The sequence below is a fragment of the Oncorhynchus nerka genome, linkage group LG3 (genome assembly GCF_034236695.1).
Source record: "Oncorhynchus nerka isolate Pitt River linkage group LG3, Oner_Uvic_2.0, whole genome shotgun sequence".
NCBI classification, from domain to species: domain Eukaryota; kingdom Metazoa; phylum Chordata; class Actinopteri; order Salmoniformes; family Salmonidae; genus Oncorhynchus; species Oncorhynchus nerka.
Window position 1 is genome coordinate 31,581,995 of NC_088398.1, and position 17,739 is coordinate 31,599,733.

General features: G+C 44.7%; 1 protein-coding gene across 2 annotated transcripts in view; it reads left to right on the forward strand.

Moving 5' to 3' along the window:
• The window catches only part of ptprub (protein tyrosine phosphatase receptor type Ub), a 375,002-nt gene that overhangs the window by 198,788 nt on the left and 158,475 nt on the right, over positions 1-17,739 (forward strand). For both annotated transcript variants that reach the window (XM_065011362.1, XM_065011367.1), the window contains exons 6-7: positions 2,010-2,184; positions 14,853-15,146. In XM_065011362.1, the coding sequence (XP_064867434.1) occupies positions 2,010-2,184; positions 14,853-15,146 (469 nt within the window). The remainder of the gene's footprint in view (positions 1-2,009; positions 2,185-14,852; positions 15,147-17,739) is intronic.

The following is a 17,739-nucleotide window of genomic DNA, read 5'->3' on the forward strand; positions in this document are numbered from 1 at the left end:
CAGCCCATATCCTGTATGTTTTGATTTCTAAGACATTCTAAGGTTTGTATCATTCGCAACTAAAGTTGCCAAATAAGTCTAGCGTATAGAACCTGGTTCAAATGGTCACTTTTACGCTCAATATAGCCACTTCCTATGCGCACTCGCTCCGAAATGGGAATTATATCCTCCTTACTAGAAAATCATGTTATATAAAATAATGAAACAGGACTATCTTGTCTCCTAAATGAACTAGCCTACTGCCTATGGCATGGTGCAAAAATATATTTTCTTCATATCATAAGGTTTCTTTAGAGAGTGCCAAAAAATAAATGATTGATTTGATAGTGTATATTTAAAACCTCTTGCTTCTACCCGGGACGCTTGCGTCCCATCTAGAGCTCTGGAAATGCAAATGCGCTACGCTAAATGCTAATAGTATTAGTTAAAACTCAAACGTTCATTAAAATACACATGCAGGGTATTGAATTAAAGCTACACTCGTTGTGAATCCAGGCAACAAGTCAGATTTTTAAAATGCTTTTCGGCGAAAGCATGAGAAGCTATTATCTGATAGCATGTAACACCACAAAAGACCCGCAGGGGACGTAAACAAAATAATTAGCATATTCGGCGCTACACAAACCGCACAATAAAATAGAAAACATTCATTACCTTTGACCATCTTCTTTGTTGGCACTCCCTAGATGTCCCATTTTCGATTAAATCGGTCCATATATAGCCTAGATATCGTTATATGTAGACTGTGTGATCAACGGAAAAAAACAGCGTTTCATAACGTAAAGTCATTTTTTTAAATTCAAAAAGTCGACGATAAACTTTCACAAAACACTTCGAAATACTTTTGTAATGCAACTTTAGGTCAAATTAATCACAAGACGAAGTATTTTCTATAGCTGTCCGTCTGGAAAACTGTCCGGCTAGAAACTCAACCAAAATATCCGGTCCTAGACCTGAAGAACTGTGCTGCCTTGTATCTGTTTGACCAAGAAACAAATCATAGACAAATGACAAGACTCTAGACACCGTGTGGAAGCTGTAGGTACTGCAACCTCAGCCTCATTAATTGTGGTTCACCTTTATCAATGGGTTCAAGTCGCGCAGCAATATATTTTTCCATTTTCAGTGATCAGGTTTTCCTGCGCTTTTCGATGAAACTCCCGTTCTGGTAAAGCCACATCCGTGATTTAACCAGTTTTATAAACGTCTGAGTGTTTTCTATCCACACATACTAATCATATGCATGTACTATATTCCTGGCATGAGTAGCAGGGCGCTGAAATGTTGCGCGATTTTTAACAGAATGTTTGAAAAAGTAGAGGGTAGGAGTAACAGGTTAATGGATTTATTAGACTTTTTAAAATGTAGACGTTCCAAAGGCGCACATCAGTGCCTTGTATGCTGTGTGTATGCGTAGAGGCCTTGAGATGCAGTTATTTACATGAAAATAACCGGCTGACTAAATGTCATGACTGCTACAGCACCACCCTTACACTGCAAAGGCCACAGACTTTTGTGGAGCAATAGGAAACGATGGTTCGTGGGAGGCAGTTGTTAATGTGTTCAGAGGGTCCCTGGTAAAAGCCCAGGTTGGGGTAAGGAGAGGGACGGAAGCAATACTCTTACATTGGATCACTCAGTTGGGCTCTGCCCAGCTGCTGGGGTTGCTGTGGAGAAGGTTGTCAAAGGGGGGTGAGTGTAACCGGTGTGAAATGCCTAGTTAGTTAGCAGTGCATGCTAGTAGTGTTTCAATTGGTGACATCACTCGCTCTGAGACCTTGAAGTAGTTGTTTCCTTTGCTCTGCAAAGGCTGTGGCTTTTGTGACGCGATAGGTAACGATGCTTCATGGGAGGCAGTTGTTGATGTGATTCAAGCCCAGGTTGAGGCAAGGCGGTAAATGGAAGTAATACTGTTACATTTGCAGCTGTGTGTCTGTGTGCAAGAATGTGTTTGTGAGTGTGCTTGTTTATATCTGACCCATCCTGTTTTTTCTGTCCCCTCTCTCCAGAGGCCCAGTGGGGACGTGATAGCTACAGCCTTGGTTAAGCACCTGAGTCACCGGCGCTTTGTGGCCTCATTCCAGGTGGACAGTGTGCAGCGCAACGACCAGGACTTGTACCGATGTGTCACCCAGTCCTCCAGAGGCTCTGGGGTCTCCAACTTCGCTGAGCTCATTGTCAAAGGTAAATTCGCTCGCCGTCAGTCAGTGGGGTCTAGGCTAGGATCTCTCAATATCCTGTACTCTAGGTCTATGAACCAAAGGTGAACTGAATAAAACTGATTTAGGTATGTTACTTTGTGTTAGCAAAAGCAGTAAATGTTGTAAATGAACATTTACATAATCTGTCATCAATTTACACATTCCACACACTTGTCAGCTGTGGCATAATTAAATCAACACATTGAAGTGCTTGATTGATATTATCATATAGACCAGGTATTCCCAAACTGGGGTATGTGGAATGTGGTCAGGGGTACGCCAAATAAAAATGTGATTCACATAGAAAATTCATTTTTTAATATATTTTTTTAAATATCTTCACATTTTAAAACAGTCCATTTATATTGTCCAACGGGCTATACATTTTGATGAGTTTTTTTCTCACCTGAGTAGCCTTGTTTCACTACCAAAAATACAATTAAACCATCTAGTGTTCAGCAAAATAACAAATACAGGTAGCCTAGTCAAATAAGTAACATCCAATCACATTAACCGTTACTCTCTCGCGGGAATTCCATTAACAAGTCCGTATGTAGGCAAATGTAGCTGCTGCTCATTCCTTTTGCTCGAAAATTGATAAATGGTTAAAAAAAGTAAGGCCTGCGTCCATAGACACATACCAGCAGTACTACACCTGCACCTGTCGACGACACAAGTTGTTCTGCTTCCATGAGCACATCCAATGCTAGCATCAGTAATTCTACATTTATTGTTTGCCCAGCTAGCATGGACACTGACAGTTGTGAATCTGATGCAGCCGAAGAGCTACTGCCCCCTTACCCGGGAAAGCATCAAACAGACCGGGACGTTGGACCATCAAAGAGGTGTAAATATGATGAGAACTACATTGATTTGGTGTTCACTTATATTGGGAGTAGTGCCTTTCCTCAGCCACAGTGTGTTATATGTGCAAAAGTACTCTCACAACTCGATGAAACTCTTGCGCAGACATTTAGAAACAAAACATGCCAATTAGAAAAATAAGCCACAGGAGTTTTTTTGAGTGATAATTAAGACAGTAAGTCATGTATAAAATCAACAGATACCATTAATAAGAAGGGGCTAGAAGTGTCTTATGTGGTGAGCTACCGAGTGACTAGAATAGGCAAGCCCCCATGCTATTGTGGAGGACTTAATTATTCTTGCTGCCGTGGATATAGCTGGGACAATGCTGGGGGAAAAGGACAAGAAAACTATACAGACAATGCATTCATCAAACAACACTGTTTCACGACACTCATCAGTGACATGGTAAGAGATGTTTTTAAACAATTACTGCTTTGCATACAAGCCAGTGAATTTTATGAGTTAAAGCTGGATGAGTCAACAGATGTGGCGGGCCTGGCACAGCTCCTGGTAAATGTCTGTTGCGTTTATGGGGGTTCAATTAAGGAAGATATCGTCTTCTGCAAACCACTGGAAACCAGGACAACAGGAGAGGATATTTTCAAAGTACTGGACAGCTTTGTGACATCAAATGGACTTTGGCGGTCAAGAGGTGTTGGTATCTGTACTGATGGCACAAAAGTCATGACAGGGAGACATAGTGGAGTGGTAACGCGCGTGCAAGCAGTTGCTTCCGACGCCACTTAGGTACACTGCAGTATCCACTGAGAGGCTCTTGCTGCAAGGGAATGCCTGCGAGCTTGAAAGACGTTTTGGACACTACAGTGAAAATGCTTAACTTTGTTAAAGCAAGGTGAAGATAGCGCCGGAGGGTAGGGCTGCTGTCTTATCAGTTCTTAACCACCCATACTATTCTTTTTTTCTTTTTTGCGTTGTTCATAACTTGTTTTGTACATAATGTTGCTGCTACCATCTCTTATGACCAAAAAGAGCTGCTGGACATCTGAACTCGGACTAGGAGTTCTTCTTCAATGAGTCAGATGGGAGGTGTATACTACGGACACCCGACCAGGCCCAGATCCCCGTGATTCACTGGTAAGGGAACGTAGGATTGGTGGAAAGAGATAAGGATGCCTTGTGAGGATCAGGCGACAAGTGGCTTATCTGCCCTTGCCTTCCGTTCTGCTAGCACACGTTCAATCGCTTGAAAATAAATGGGACAAACTGAAAGCATGTATATCCTACCAACGGGACATTAAAAATGGTAATATCTTATATTTCACCGAGTCGTGGCTGAACAACGACAATATCAACATACAGCTGGTTGGTGACAAATACAATTTGATATGATTTTGAACCTGTTTATTTCTGCACTATACAACGACATGGGCAGCAATCATGTAACGCTTTTATCAAGGGGCAAAGTATTGACACATTTTTTTGAAGAGACGAGCTTAAAGTTTTCTTTACTGACCATAATTTTCACTTGTCTGTCCGCTTGCATGATGAGGAGTTTCTCACACGACTGGCCTATCTGGGTGATGTTTTTTCTCACCTGAATTATCTGAATCTAGGATTACAGGGACTCTCCGCAACTATATTCAATGTACAGTGGGGCAAAAAGTATTTAGTCAGCCACCAATTGTGCAAGTTCTCCCACTTAAAAAGATGAGAGAGGCCTGTAATTTTCATCATAGGTACACTTCGACTATGACAGACAAAATGAGAAAAAACATCCAGAAAATCACATTGTAGGATTTGTAATGTGTGTGGGTGCGCTAATACGCAGATACTTTACCGAAACGGATGGCACAAACAACTGGATTCATTATCCCTTTCATGCCCTGCCTCCAGTCCACTTACCGATATCTGAACAAGAGAGCCTCATTGAAATTGCAACTGTCGGTTCTGTGAAGATTGAATTTAATCAGAAGCCACTGCCAGATTTCTGGATTGGGCTGCGCAGAGTATCCTGCCTTGGCAAATCGCGCTGTTAAGACACTGATGCCCTTTGCAAGCACCTATGTGAGAGTGGATTCTTGGCCCTCACTAGCATGACAACTAAATACAGGCACAGACTGTGTGTGGAAAATGATTTAAGACTGAAACTCTCTCCAATACAACCCAACATTGCAGAGTTGTGCTTCCTTTCAAGCACACCCTTCTCATTAACCTGTGGTGAGTTATTCACAATTTTTAATGAACAAATAAGGTTTTATATGTAAGATAGTTAACAAAAAGCAAAATTATTGATTATTATTATTATTTGTACCCTGGTCCTATAAGAGCTCTTTGTCACTTCCCACGAGCAAGGTTGTGACAAACTCACACTCGTGCTTATGTTTAATAAATGTATTGTATAGTGTTTGTGTGGCAGGCTTACAGTGATGGCAAAAAAACAACATTTTAGAGTGCACTGACCCTGGTGCTATAGAGGGGGTACGCAGCTGGAGGTTTAATGTTTGAAGGGGTACGGAACTATAAAACGTTTCGGAACCACTGATATAGACTATGATGCATGCGCTATCGTAAGCAAAGCACATCCTTTGAATACAATAATTGTTACTCCAAATATGTATATGGACACTATAAATAAAAACAAAATATGTTTTATTGTCACATACAACAGTGGGTTAACTCAGTGGGAACAGTGGGTTAACTCAGTCAAATCAATCAAATGTATTTAGAAAGCCCTTACATCAGCTGATGTCACAAAGTACTGTACAGAAACCCAGCCTAAAACCCCAAACAGCAAGCAATGCAGGTGTAGAAGCACGGTGGCTAGGAATAACTCCCTAGAAAGCCCAGAACCTAGGAAGAAACCCAGAGAGGAACCAGGCTATGAGGGGTGGCCAGTCTTCTTCTGGCTGTGCCGGGTGGAGATTATAACAGAACATGGCCAAGATGTTCAAATGTTCATAGGTGACCAGCAGGGTCAAATAATAATAGTCATAGTGGTTGTCGAGGGTGCGACAGGTCAGCACCTCAGGAGTAAATGTCAGTTGACTTTTCATAGCCGATCGTTCAGAGTATCTCTACCGCTCCTGCTGTCTCTAGAGAGTTGAAAACAGCAGGTCTGGGACAGGTAGCACGTCCGGTGAACAGGGCAGGGTTCCATAGCCGCAGGCAGAACAGTTGAAACTGGAGCAGCAACACAGCCAAGCGGACTGGGGCACCAAGGAGTCATCAGGCTAGGTAGTCCTGATGCATGGTCCTAGGGCTCAGGTCCTCCGAGAGAGAAAGAAAGAAAGAAAGAAAGAAAGAAAGAAAGAAAGAAAGAAAGAAAGAAAGAAAGAAAGAAAGAAAGAAAGAAAGAAAGAAAGAAAGAAAGAAAGAAAGAAAGAAAGAAAGAAAGAAAGAAAGAAAGAAAGAAAGAAAGAAAGAAAGAAAGAAAGAAAGAAAGAAAGAAAGACAGACAGACAGACAGACAGACAGACAGACAGACAGACAGACAGACAGACAGACAGACAGACAGACAGAAAGAGGGAGAATTAGAGAGAGCATACGTAAATTCACACAGGACACCGGATAAGACAGGAGAAATACTCCAGATATAACAGACTGACTCTAGCCCCCCGACACAAACTTCTGCAGCATAAATACTGGAGGCTGAGACAGGAGGGGTCGGGAGACACTGTGGCCCCATCCGACAATACCCCACCCACATTGCCAAAATGGCAGGATATAACCCCACCCACTTTGCCAAAGCACAGCCCCCACACCACTAGAGGGATATCTTCAGCCCGCAAAGATCTCCGCCACGGCACAACCCAAGGGGGGCGCCAACCCAGACAGGAAAATCATGTCAGTGACTCAACCCACTCAAGTGATGCACCTCTCCTAGGGACGGCATGGAAGAGCAACAGTACGCCAGTGACTCAGCCCGTCACAGGGTTAGAGGCAGAGAATCCCAGTGGATAGAGGGGAACCGGCCAGGCAGAGACAGCAAGGACGGTTCGTTGCTCCAGTGCCTTTCCGTTCACCTTCACACTCCTGGGCCAGACTACACTCAACCATAGGACCCACTGAAGAGATGAGTCTTCATAAAGACTTAAAGGTTGAGACCGAGTCTGCATCTCTCACATGGGTAGGCAGACAATTCCATAAAAATGGAGCTCTATAGGAGAAAGCCCTGCCTCAAGCTGTTTGCTTAGAAATTCTAGGGCCAATTAGGAGGCATGTGTCTTGTGACCGTAGCGTACGTGTAGGTCCGCTTGCATGGTATGTATCCAAGATGGCGTAGCAGTAAGTCCTGTCGTGTCGTGTCCCCTGTATATATCTCTTTCGTTTTTTACATATTTTTCTTCGCATATCTCTTTAAAAACTTTTTGCTAAACCTAAGCTTCCAAATACTCTCCTGCAACCCGCCTCACCCAATGTAGCTATTTTTCCTAAAGTATTTATATTTATATTTACTTCGGAACCAGAATCCCTCAACTGATGCTCAACTGAAGCTATCCAGCAAACCACTAGCCATGCTAGCGGTCTTCAGCTAACCGGTCATCAGCTAACCTTCAGCCCGGAAAGCTCTCGCCAGTTCGAACAACGCGACTCTAACCAGAGCATAACGGACCTATTTATTTTTTCATCCACCGATTTCTTCCCCGGATTCCCACCGCAAATGGAACATTTTTCAGCTGGATCTTCACAACTAGCTATCTAGCAATCTACGAACTGTTAGCTTGCTAGCACAGGCCTGCTAACCGTCTGCATCGCCCCGTCCCAAACACCCATATTTACTTTCTATCTCTTTTTGATTTTTAATTTGTTTATACCTTCCGGAAACCTGCCTCACCCAATGTGATACGGAATCGCTATTATTTAAAAAAAAATTAGAACACACTCAAGAACCTCCAGAAGCTAACTAGCTACAAGCTATTTAGTCATTGTTCTTTTTTTTTTTACCTGGATAACACTCGCCAATCCAGCTTCCCTGCCCCATCCACCGCTGCCCCCTGGACACTGATCTCTCGGCCACATAGCTGATGCACGCTGGACTGTCCATTAATCACGGTACTCCATTCTGCTTGTTTGTTTTATCTGTTGGCCCCGTTGCCTAGTCAACGCCATTTTACCTGCTGTTGTCGTTGCCAGCTGATTAGCTGTTGTTGTCTAACCTACTGTTTTAGCTAGCTTTCCCAATTCAACACCTGTGATTACTGTATGCCTCGCTGTATGTCTCTCTCAAATGTCAATATGCCTTGTATACTGTTGTTCAGGTTAGTTATCATTGTTTTAGTTCACAATGGACCCCCTAGTTCCACTCTTCATACCCCTGATAACTCCTTTGTCCCACCTCCCACACATGCGGTGACCTCACCCATTACAACCAGCATGTCCAGAGATACAACCTCTCTCATCATCACCCGGGGCCTGGGCTTACCTCCGCTGCACCCGCACCCCACCATACCCCTGTCTGCGCATTATGCCCTGAATATATTCTACCATGCCCAGAAACCTGCTCCTCTTATTCTCTGTCCCCAACGCTCTAGGCGACCAGTTTTGATAGCCTTTAGCCGCACCCTCATACTACTCCTTCTCTGTTCCGCGGGTGATGTGGAGGTAAACCCAGGCCCTGCATGTCCCCAGGCACCCTCATTTGTTGACTTCTGTGATCGAAAAGCCTTGGTTTCATGCATGTCAACATCAGAAGCCTCCTCCCTAAGTTTGTTTTACTCACTGCTTTAGCACACTCTGCTAACCCTGATGTCCTTGCTGTGTCTGAATCCTGGCTCAGGAAGGCCACCAAAAATTCAGAGATTTCCATACCCAACTATAACATCTTCCGTCAAGATAGAACTGCCAAAGGGGCGGAGTTGCAGTCTACTGCAGAGATAGCCTGCAAAGTAATGTCATACTTTCCAGGTCCATACCCAAACAGTTCGAACTACTAATTTTGAAAATTACTCTCTCCAGAAATAAGTCTCTCACTGTTGCCGCCTGCTACCGACCCCCCTCAGCTCCCAGCTGTGCCCTGGACACCATTTGTGAATTGATCGCCCCCATCTAGCTTCAGAGTTTGTTCTGTTAGGTGACCTAAACTGGGATATGCTTAACACCCCGGCAGTCCTACAATCTAAGCTAGATGCCCTCAATCTCACACAAATCATCAAGGAACCCACCAGATACAACCCTAACTCTGTAAACAAGGGCACCCTCATAGACGTCATCCTGACCAACTGGCCCTCCAAATACACCTCAGCTGTCTTCAACCAGGATCTCAGCGATCACTGCCTCATTGCCTGTATCCGCTACGGAGCCGCAGTCAAACGACCACCCCTCATCACTGTCAAACGCTCCCTAAAACACTTCTGTGAGCAGGCCTTCCTAATCGACCTGGCCCGGGTATCCTGGAAGGACATTGACCTCATCCCGTCAGTTGAGGATGCCTGGTCATTCTTTAAAAGCAACTTCCTCTCCATTTTAGATAAGCATGCTCCGTTCAAAAAATGCAGAACCAAGAACAGATACAGCCCTTGGTTCACTCCAGACCTGACTGCCCTCGACCAGCACAAAAACATCCTGTGGCGGACTGCAATAGCATTGAAGAGTCCCCGTGATATGCAACTGTTCAGGGAAGTCAGGAACCAATACACGCAGTCAGTCAGGAAAGCTAAGGCCAGCTTCTTCAGGCAGAAGTTTGCATCCTGCAGCTCCAACTCCAAAAAGTTCTGGGACACTGTGAAGTCCATGGAGAACAAGAGCACCTCCTCCCAGCTGCCCAATGCACTGAGGCTAGGTAACACGGTCACCACCGATAAATCCATGATTATCGAAAACTTCAATAAGCATTTTTCAACGGCTGGCCATGCCTTCCGCCTGGCTTCTCCAACCTCGGCCAACAGCTCCGCCCCCCCCAAATCCAGATAGCAGATGTTCTGAAAGAGCTCCAAAACCTGGACCCGTACAAATCAGCTGGGCTTGACAATCTGGACCCTCTATTTCTGAAACTATCCGCCGCCATTGTCGCAACCCCTATTACCAGCCTGTTCAACCTCTCTTTCATATCGTCCGAGATCCCCAAGGATTGGAAAGCTGCCGCAGTCATCCCCCTCTTCAAAGGGGGAGACACCCTGGACCCAAACTGTTACAGACCTATATCCATCCTGCCCTGCCTATCTAAGGTCTTCGAAAGCCAAGTCAACAAACAGGTCACTGACCATCTCGAATCCCACCGTACCTTCTCCGCTGTGCAATCTGGTTTCCGAGCCGGTCACGGGTGCACCTCAGCCACATTCAAGGTACTAAACGATATCATAACCGCCATCGATAAAAGACAGTACTGTGCAGCCGTCTTCATCGACCTTGCCAAGGCCTTCGACTCTGTCAATCACCATATTCTTATCGGCAGACTCAGTAGCCTCGGTTTTTCGGATGACTGCCTTGCCTGGTTCACCAATTACTTTGCAGACAGAGTTCAGTGTGTCAAATCGGAGGGCATGCTGTCCGGTCCTCTGGCAGTCTCTATGGGGGTGCCACAGGGTTCAATTCTCGGGCCGACTCTTTTCTCTGTATATATCAATGATGTTGCTCTTGCTGCGGGCGATTCCCTGATCCACCTCTACGCAGACGACACCATTCTATATACTTACGGCCCGTCATTGGACACTGTGCTATCTAACCTCCAAACGAGCTTCAATGCCATACAACACTCCTTCCGTGGCCTCCAACTGCTCTTAAACGCCAGTAAAACCAAATGCATGCTTTTCAACCGATCGCTGCCTGCACCCGCATGCCCGACTAGCATCACCACCCTGGATAGTTCCGACCTTGAATATGTGGACATCTATAAGTTCCTAGGTGTCTGGCTAGACTGCAAACTCTCCTTCCAGACTCATATCAAATCAAAGAATCGGCTTTCTATTCCGCAACAAAGCCTCCTTCACTCACGCCGCCAAGCTTACCCTAGTAAAACTGACTATCCTACCGATCCTCGACTTTGGCGATGTCATCTACAAAATGGTTTCCAACACTCTACTCAGCAAACTGGATGCAGTCTATCACAGTGCCATCCGTTTTGTCACTAAAGCACCTTATACCACCCACCACTGCGACTTGTATGCTCTAGTCGGCTGGCCCTCGCTACATATTCGTCGCCAGACCCACTGGCTCCAGGTCATCTACAAGTCCATGCTAGGTAAAGCTCCGCCTTATCTCAGTTCACTGGTCACGATGGCAACACCCATCCGTAGCACACGCTCCAGCAGGTGTATCTCATTGATCATCCCTAAAGCCAACACCTCATTCGGCCGCCTTTCGTTCCAGTACTCTGCTGCCTGTGACTGGAACGAATTGCAAAAATCGCTGAAGTTGGAGACTTTTATCTCCCTCACCAACTTCAAACATCAGCTATCTGAGCAGCTAACCGATCGCTGCAGCTGTACATAGTCTATTGGTAAATAGCCCACCCATTTTCACCTACCTCATCCCCATACTGTTTTATTTATTTACTTTTCTGCTCTTTTGCACACCAATATCTCTACCTGTACATGACCATCTGATCATTTATCACTTGTCACGAACCGGCTCAAAGCCCGTAACAAAGGGAGACAACGTGGAGATAAGGAGTAGCAAAATATATATTTATTAACTAAAGCAAATAAGTATAATATACAATGGTGTGTGTAATCAGTAATCAGTAGTGTAAGTGAGTGTTTTGCATGCATGAATGTGATAATGCAGGGTGTTGAAAGGTGCCAAAGCAAACAAACAAAAGGCCACCAAGAACCATAACACAATCTACAAAGGTGTCTGCATGGAGAGAGTCTCCTCCATGAATGTGGAAGAGGTCTATTTATCCTGGGAGACACCTGGCTCAGGTGTTTCCCATGTAGCTGACGACCCTCTCAACTCCGCCCACCGGCATCCTAATAAGGAAACAAGAACAAAGACAGAATACGGCAGACAGAGTGGGAGGGTCGTCACACACTCCAGTGTTAATCTGCAAAATTGTAATTATTCGCCTACCTCATGCCTTTTGCACACATTGTATATAGACTCCCCCCTTTTTTTCTACTGTGTTATTGACTTGTTAATTGTTTACTCCATGTGTAACCATGTGTTGTCTGTTCACACTGCTATGCTTTATCTTGGCCAGGTCGCAGTTGCAAATGAGAACTTGTTCTCAACTAGCCTACCTGGTTAAATAAAGGTGAAATAAAAAAATAAAAAAATAAAAAAGGTATGTACGCAGGACCAAATCGGAAAGACGGGTAGGAGCAAGCCCATGTAATGCTTTGTAGGTTAGCAGTAAAACCTTGAAATCAGCCCTTGCCTTAACAGGAAGCCAGTGTAGAGAGGCTAGCACTGGAGTAATATGATCACATTTTTTGGTTGTAGTTAAGATTCTAGCAGCCGTCTTTAGCTGCCTTGCTCAGGGGCAGAACGACAGAATTTTACCTTGTCAGCTCGGGGATTCAATCCAGCAGCCCAACATTATCCACTCGGCTACCTGCAGCCATGTGTATATTGTCTATATTTATGTTTGCCTGATGTACTATATGTGCTTGTTTTTCTATTGTGCAGGGCTCATTTGTCAAAGTGACTTTAGTCTCAATATGACTTCCCTGTTGACATAAAGGTAAATAATAATAATACTGTTCCAGGCTGATCAGTAGAGCAGTGTTGGAGAGGTGATCTATTGGACACCAATGTTGATCCAATATCTCTGCCCCTTCATATCATTCTCTGCAGATGGCCCAACCTCAGTCCCATTACTCACTCTAACCCTAGAGCCTGACACTGCTCTGACAGCTCTTTGATGACACAGCTCAATAGGAGGGTTTGATGCCACGCCAGGCCCTAATCCCTAAACCAGAGGAATGAGATGGAGAGGGAAATAAGGACATGGAGAAGTCCTATTCTACTCGTCTCCTCTAGTGCTTTATATCCTTTGCATCATCACTTCTTGAAACAGGCCTTGAAAGTAGAGGGAGGGAAAGAGGAGAGAGAGAGAGAGAGAGTAAGAAAAGGGAGAGGAGGGGGAGAGAGAATAAGTAACGGGGGGGGTGAAGTAGCACCAATCTAATCAATTGATAGATGTGGCAGCATGGATTTAGTGATACGGACCATTTGGTGGATAAGAGCACAGCCCCTTGCCAGACCAGCACTGAGCTCACACGGTGTCTGCCAGTAAGCAACAGCCTCAATCAATTCACAGACAGAGGGCCATACAATCTCCAAGTAATGTGCTCAGCTCCATAGAAAACTGTACGAAGAATTCTCAGCTCTAGAATTGTTAGTAGCATTATAGTAGTGACATGGTTGTTGCCGAAGCTTTTTTAAATTCAGAATATGTGGGTTATTTTTGGCATGGCGTGTTTTGTCCTGACTCCTGAGAACTGATGCATAGCCGTTCTGCAACAGGGCCATAACTCATACTCTGTGTTGTATTTCACAGGGACTGCAGTGCGTGCCCCTTAACAAGGCTTTTATAAACAGTCCTCCCCCACTGCCCCCGCTAACGAGAGGGTAATCAGCCTTTTAATTAGCTTGATCAACTAATTTCAGATCCCACAAGTGCTCCCCATTTGGCCCATAGATTACATGCACAAAGTAATCATGTCAATTGCAAAGAGGCCCATGGAGGACAGTGTTCTGTCCCTGCAATGTAGAACACATTTTGTGGAGTTTCACCCCTGAGGTATTTTTGGCTAAGATGTATCATATCAGTTGTCATGTTTCGATAAACTCATTTTCAGGGATCTCGGAAAAATAATAATCATTGAGCAAATACATAAGTAAATAAAAAGCTATGTTATCAAACCTCCAGCTGATTCAGTCAGCTGGGTTTGTGTTCCTAAACACAAAATGGTGCTGAAAACAGAAATGCAACAGTAATGAATAATTGCAGTTATAGAAGAATCCTTGGGAAAGTACAGTAAGGGAGTTTTGTTGATGTGAGATAAGGTGAATTTACATCAATATACAGTGTCTCCCTGTGCCTGTCTCCCTGTGCTTCCAGAGGCTTGTGAGGCTTGCATGATTGCCTGCAGTTCGCACGTGCTCCATGCAAGTGTCCATGGGATGAGGCAGGAATAGAGACGAGAGCCCCCTGAGAGGACAGTCATAACAGACACCGGCACCTCTGCAGGAATCAGGGATTAGTCACAGCCACAGATCTAACTCTGATCTTTCTATCGCTCTTAGTCCTCATTTTTCTGCATTCCCTTCTTCATCTCACACAGTTACATTTCTGTGTAATTGCTCAGTGGCTCCGAGAGTCTGCTGTCAGTGACATTCGGACGGTGGCCTCTGAAATGAATCCTGCTTTGGCAACTTGTCCTCGGAATGATGTTGAGTTCTCTTCTTTCATCATGGTGACTTCCTCTGTGAAGCTCTTGCATGAATTATGGTGCCAGCGGGAGGCACACATCGCTCAATTAAGAGAGCTTGTATTCTGAGATCATACACATTCCTCAGACCATATGCACAGCTGTTTTTGTTTCACTCACGGTTATCTGCTATGTTCATGTATGGCTCGTTAATGCGCTATTAATAGGTGTGTCCAATCTGCTATTTGAACCCTTGATCTGCAAAAAAAAGTTGGGGGGCTCAAACAAACCTGAAGGTTGTAGATGGAGTAAAAGTATGAGAAGCTGATAAGCATGTTGTAATAAGACTGATTTGCAATAGTACATAGTATTTTGAAGGACAGTGGAATGCAGTTCAAACGCTTCTGACCAAGATAGTCCTCAAATGTCACATAGATACAGCTACAGTGTATAGAAGCAAAAATAACATTTAAATAACCTCACAGCCTCCTACCCTGTCTTCTTCCCACAGTTCCACCCTCTCCTATTGCGCCCCCACAGCTGCTGCGAGCGGGCTCCACATATCTGATCATCCAGCTCAACACGAACTCCATCCTGGGAGATGGCCCTATCATCAGGAAGGAGATTGAGTACCGGGCCAGCCACTCACCTTGGTCCGAGGTCCATGGGGTCAACATGGTCAGCTACAAGCTGTGGCATCTGGACCCAGACACGGAGTATCACATAAGTGTGTTGCTGACCCGGCCCGGAGAGGGCGGCACCGGACCACCCGGACCACCCCTCATCAGCAGGACTAAGTGTGCAGGTGAGGGTCTGGGCGGTGTGGCAAGGTCTAGATATTCTTGTACAGTATGTGACATTCTCATAATTGTCAGTGTTGGTAACACAGAATAGTTTGGTAATACATGTTATTAACCACTTGCAAATCCTTGATTAAGTCTTGCCATCATTTTTTTAATTGATTTGCACATTTTATTGTAAGATCATTCTAGTTTTCTTGGTCTGACTGATATGTTTATAGTCTTGATAAATAGAGGGAAGTGTATCATTCTACAAGCAGTTTGCTTCGTCTGTGGATTTTACCTACGGAACCTCAGAAACGCTCATATTTTTGGTCATTTTAGAGAGGATATTTCCTCAGACTATTCAAAGTACAGATGCCCAACAGCTAGATGCGCAGACTTGATTTAATCTCAGAGTAATTGCTTCATTATATTATTCAATTTGAAAAGTGGAATAGCAGACCATCGACTGTGGTGATAATGTGGCCAAATTGTATTCCAGACTGAAACCCTTCTGTGAGATTGAGAGGTGGTCTTTGTAAAAAAAAATAAAAAATTTGCTGGAAGAAAACAACTAGCACACACACACTCAACCACAAAATTCATGCCTATTTCCTGTGGGCATTTGTCCCATGTCTCCTACAGTCATCAGTCTTTAATATGCCCAGCAATCTCTTCCCACCACAAACCATCTCTCACCCCCCCTCCCTGTTCCACCAACCACAGCCTCCATGTCCTGTCTGATGACACATTAAGCACACTCCCTTTTCCCAATAGCCGCAGACACCAGCCATTCATCAGTATAATAGAGAGCCCAGAGCCAGCTCTCACTCAAAAACACAGGGAAAAAATGAGAGGAAATAGAGAAAGGATACACAAGGAAAAAATTATAATATTTTTTAAAGAGATAGACAGGGAAAGAGGAGAGGGAATTTTATAGTTGTGAAGTGAGAGAGGATGCACACACTGTTCTAATGTAAATTTATTTTAGTGGCACCGTTTTATCCTGTCTGTCATGTTTTTTTCCTCCAGATAATTTTCATACCAATGGTGACTCCAAATAACTGTCTCAGATATCAAAGCCTGACTTCTTGCCCTTTAATTTCCCCAGCTGTTGTTTTCACAACATAAGGGTTAGGTTGTTGTGTCTACTTGTTTGTTCTGTTGGTGGCCTGATCCTGATTCACACACCTTCAGATACTCATCTCCATCACCCTGTTCACCCTCCAGGAGTCTCGAATCACCACCTGGACACCCTTGAGTTCCACTGACCCAACCCCCAGACCATCTGGTCCAGAACCCACACTGACCCCAAACTTCATCATTGCATTATATGATCCTCCTCAAATTTGTTGGGCTGCTAGGTCTAAGCATGAGTCTTCAGTCTTGTCACAGTGGGGATCTCTGGGAGTGTGCTAGTTACCAGAGTGAACAGACGGGAGGCTTGGACCCTCTTGGTGTTCTTATGACTAAAGTTACTTTATTCTCCAAAAAACAGTGTTGCCATTGTTGATAATGGGATATGATAAAGGGTGAGTCGGTCAAGGATCGATGCAGACAAGGTGGTAGATTGTACGACAAGCGACAGGTTTATTCAGAGTGAAGATATCTGGTACAGCGTATATACGGGCCCCTCTGTTAGCTCATCAGAGACTAGCAGAAAAGAACCTTGCTAACAGTGAGTACAAGCTTCATATACACAACAGAAAGTAGGTTGATTTCTAGGAGATCGGATCTTCGGATTGGATCAGGCTGGGGTGTAGTCATCCGGCATTGGCTCTGTTGTCTGTCCGTCATCGTAGAATCCTGCCATGCCTGTTCTTGGTCGTCACACCATGTTCAGCTGAAAAGGAGATCTGGTGTGTGCGCTATCTTCAGTCACACAATGTTCGGCTGGGAGGGAGATTATGTGTGTGTGCTAGTTTGTCTCTAAGTCTAGGCTTTCTGCCAATCTGTGGGTGTCTTATCTGGGTGTCCTCGGCAGCTATGTGTGTACTGTATGTGCGTCGTCCCTGTCTTCTGGGGTCAGTGTGTAATGTGTGTGCGTCCCTATCTTCAGGGGAGTTGTGGCCGAACTGCCGGCTAGCACCTGTGGCTAGGAGTATCCTGTTGTGACAGTGTTCTGGATGATTTGAGTGAGTGTGTGTGTGAGAAATATCCTGTATGGGGCCCAACCTGTTTTACTTATGAAAATACGTTGTCTCAGCTATAGTAGTGTAATGTCACCTACATAGGAATTAATAGTAATGTAATGTCACCTACATAGGAATTAGCAGTCCTCTACACCATGGACTGGGTATGTTCTGCTGTTCTGTGGGAACAACGCCTCTCTTCCTGGCTTGCGCTGACCTATATAGTGAAGCCCGGGCGTCCTCCTGTGAGTGCTGTAAAACTAATGGCCGTGAACGTGAACATGGTCTCCGCCCGCCTCTGATGGCCAGCCAGGTGTGCTTGATGAGCCATCACTGTGATTATCAGCAGGGCTGCATTATCGTAGCTCAAAGCCCCTCAAGTAAATCACAGAGGAGACAAGTTATTTCCAAACCTATTTAATAGGCTTCCACATGCTTCTGGGTCACTGAGCCTTCTGGAGAGCCCCCTGCCACCAGACCTCTC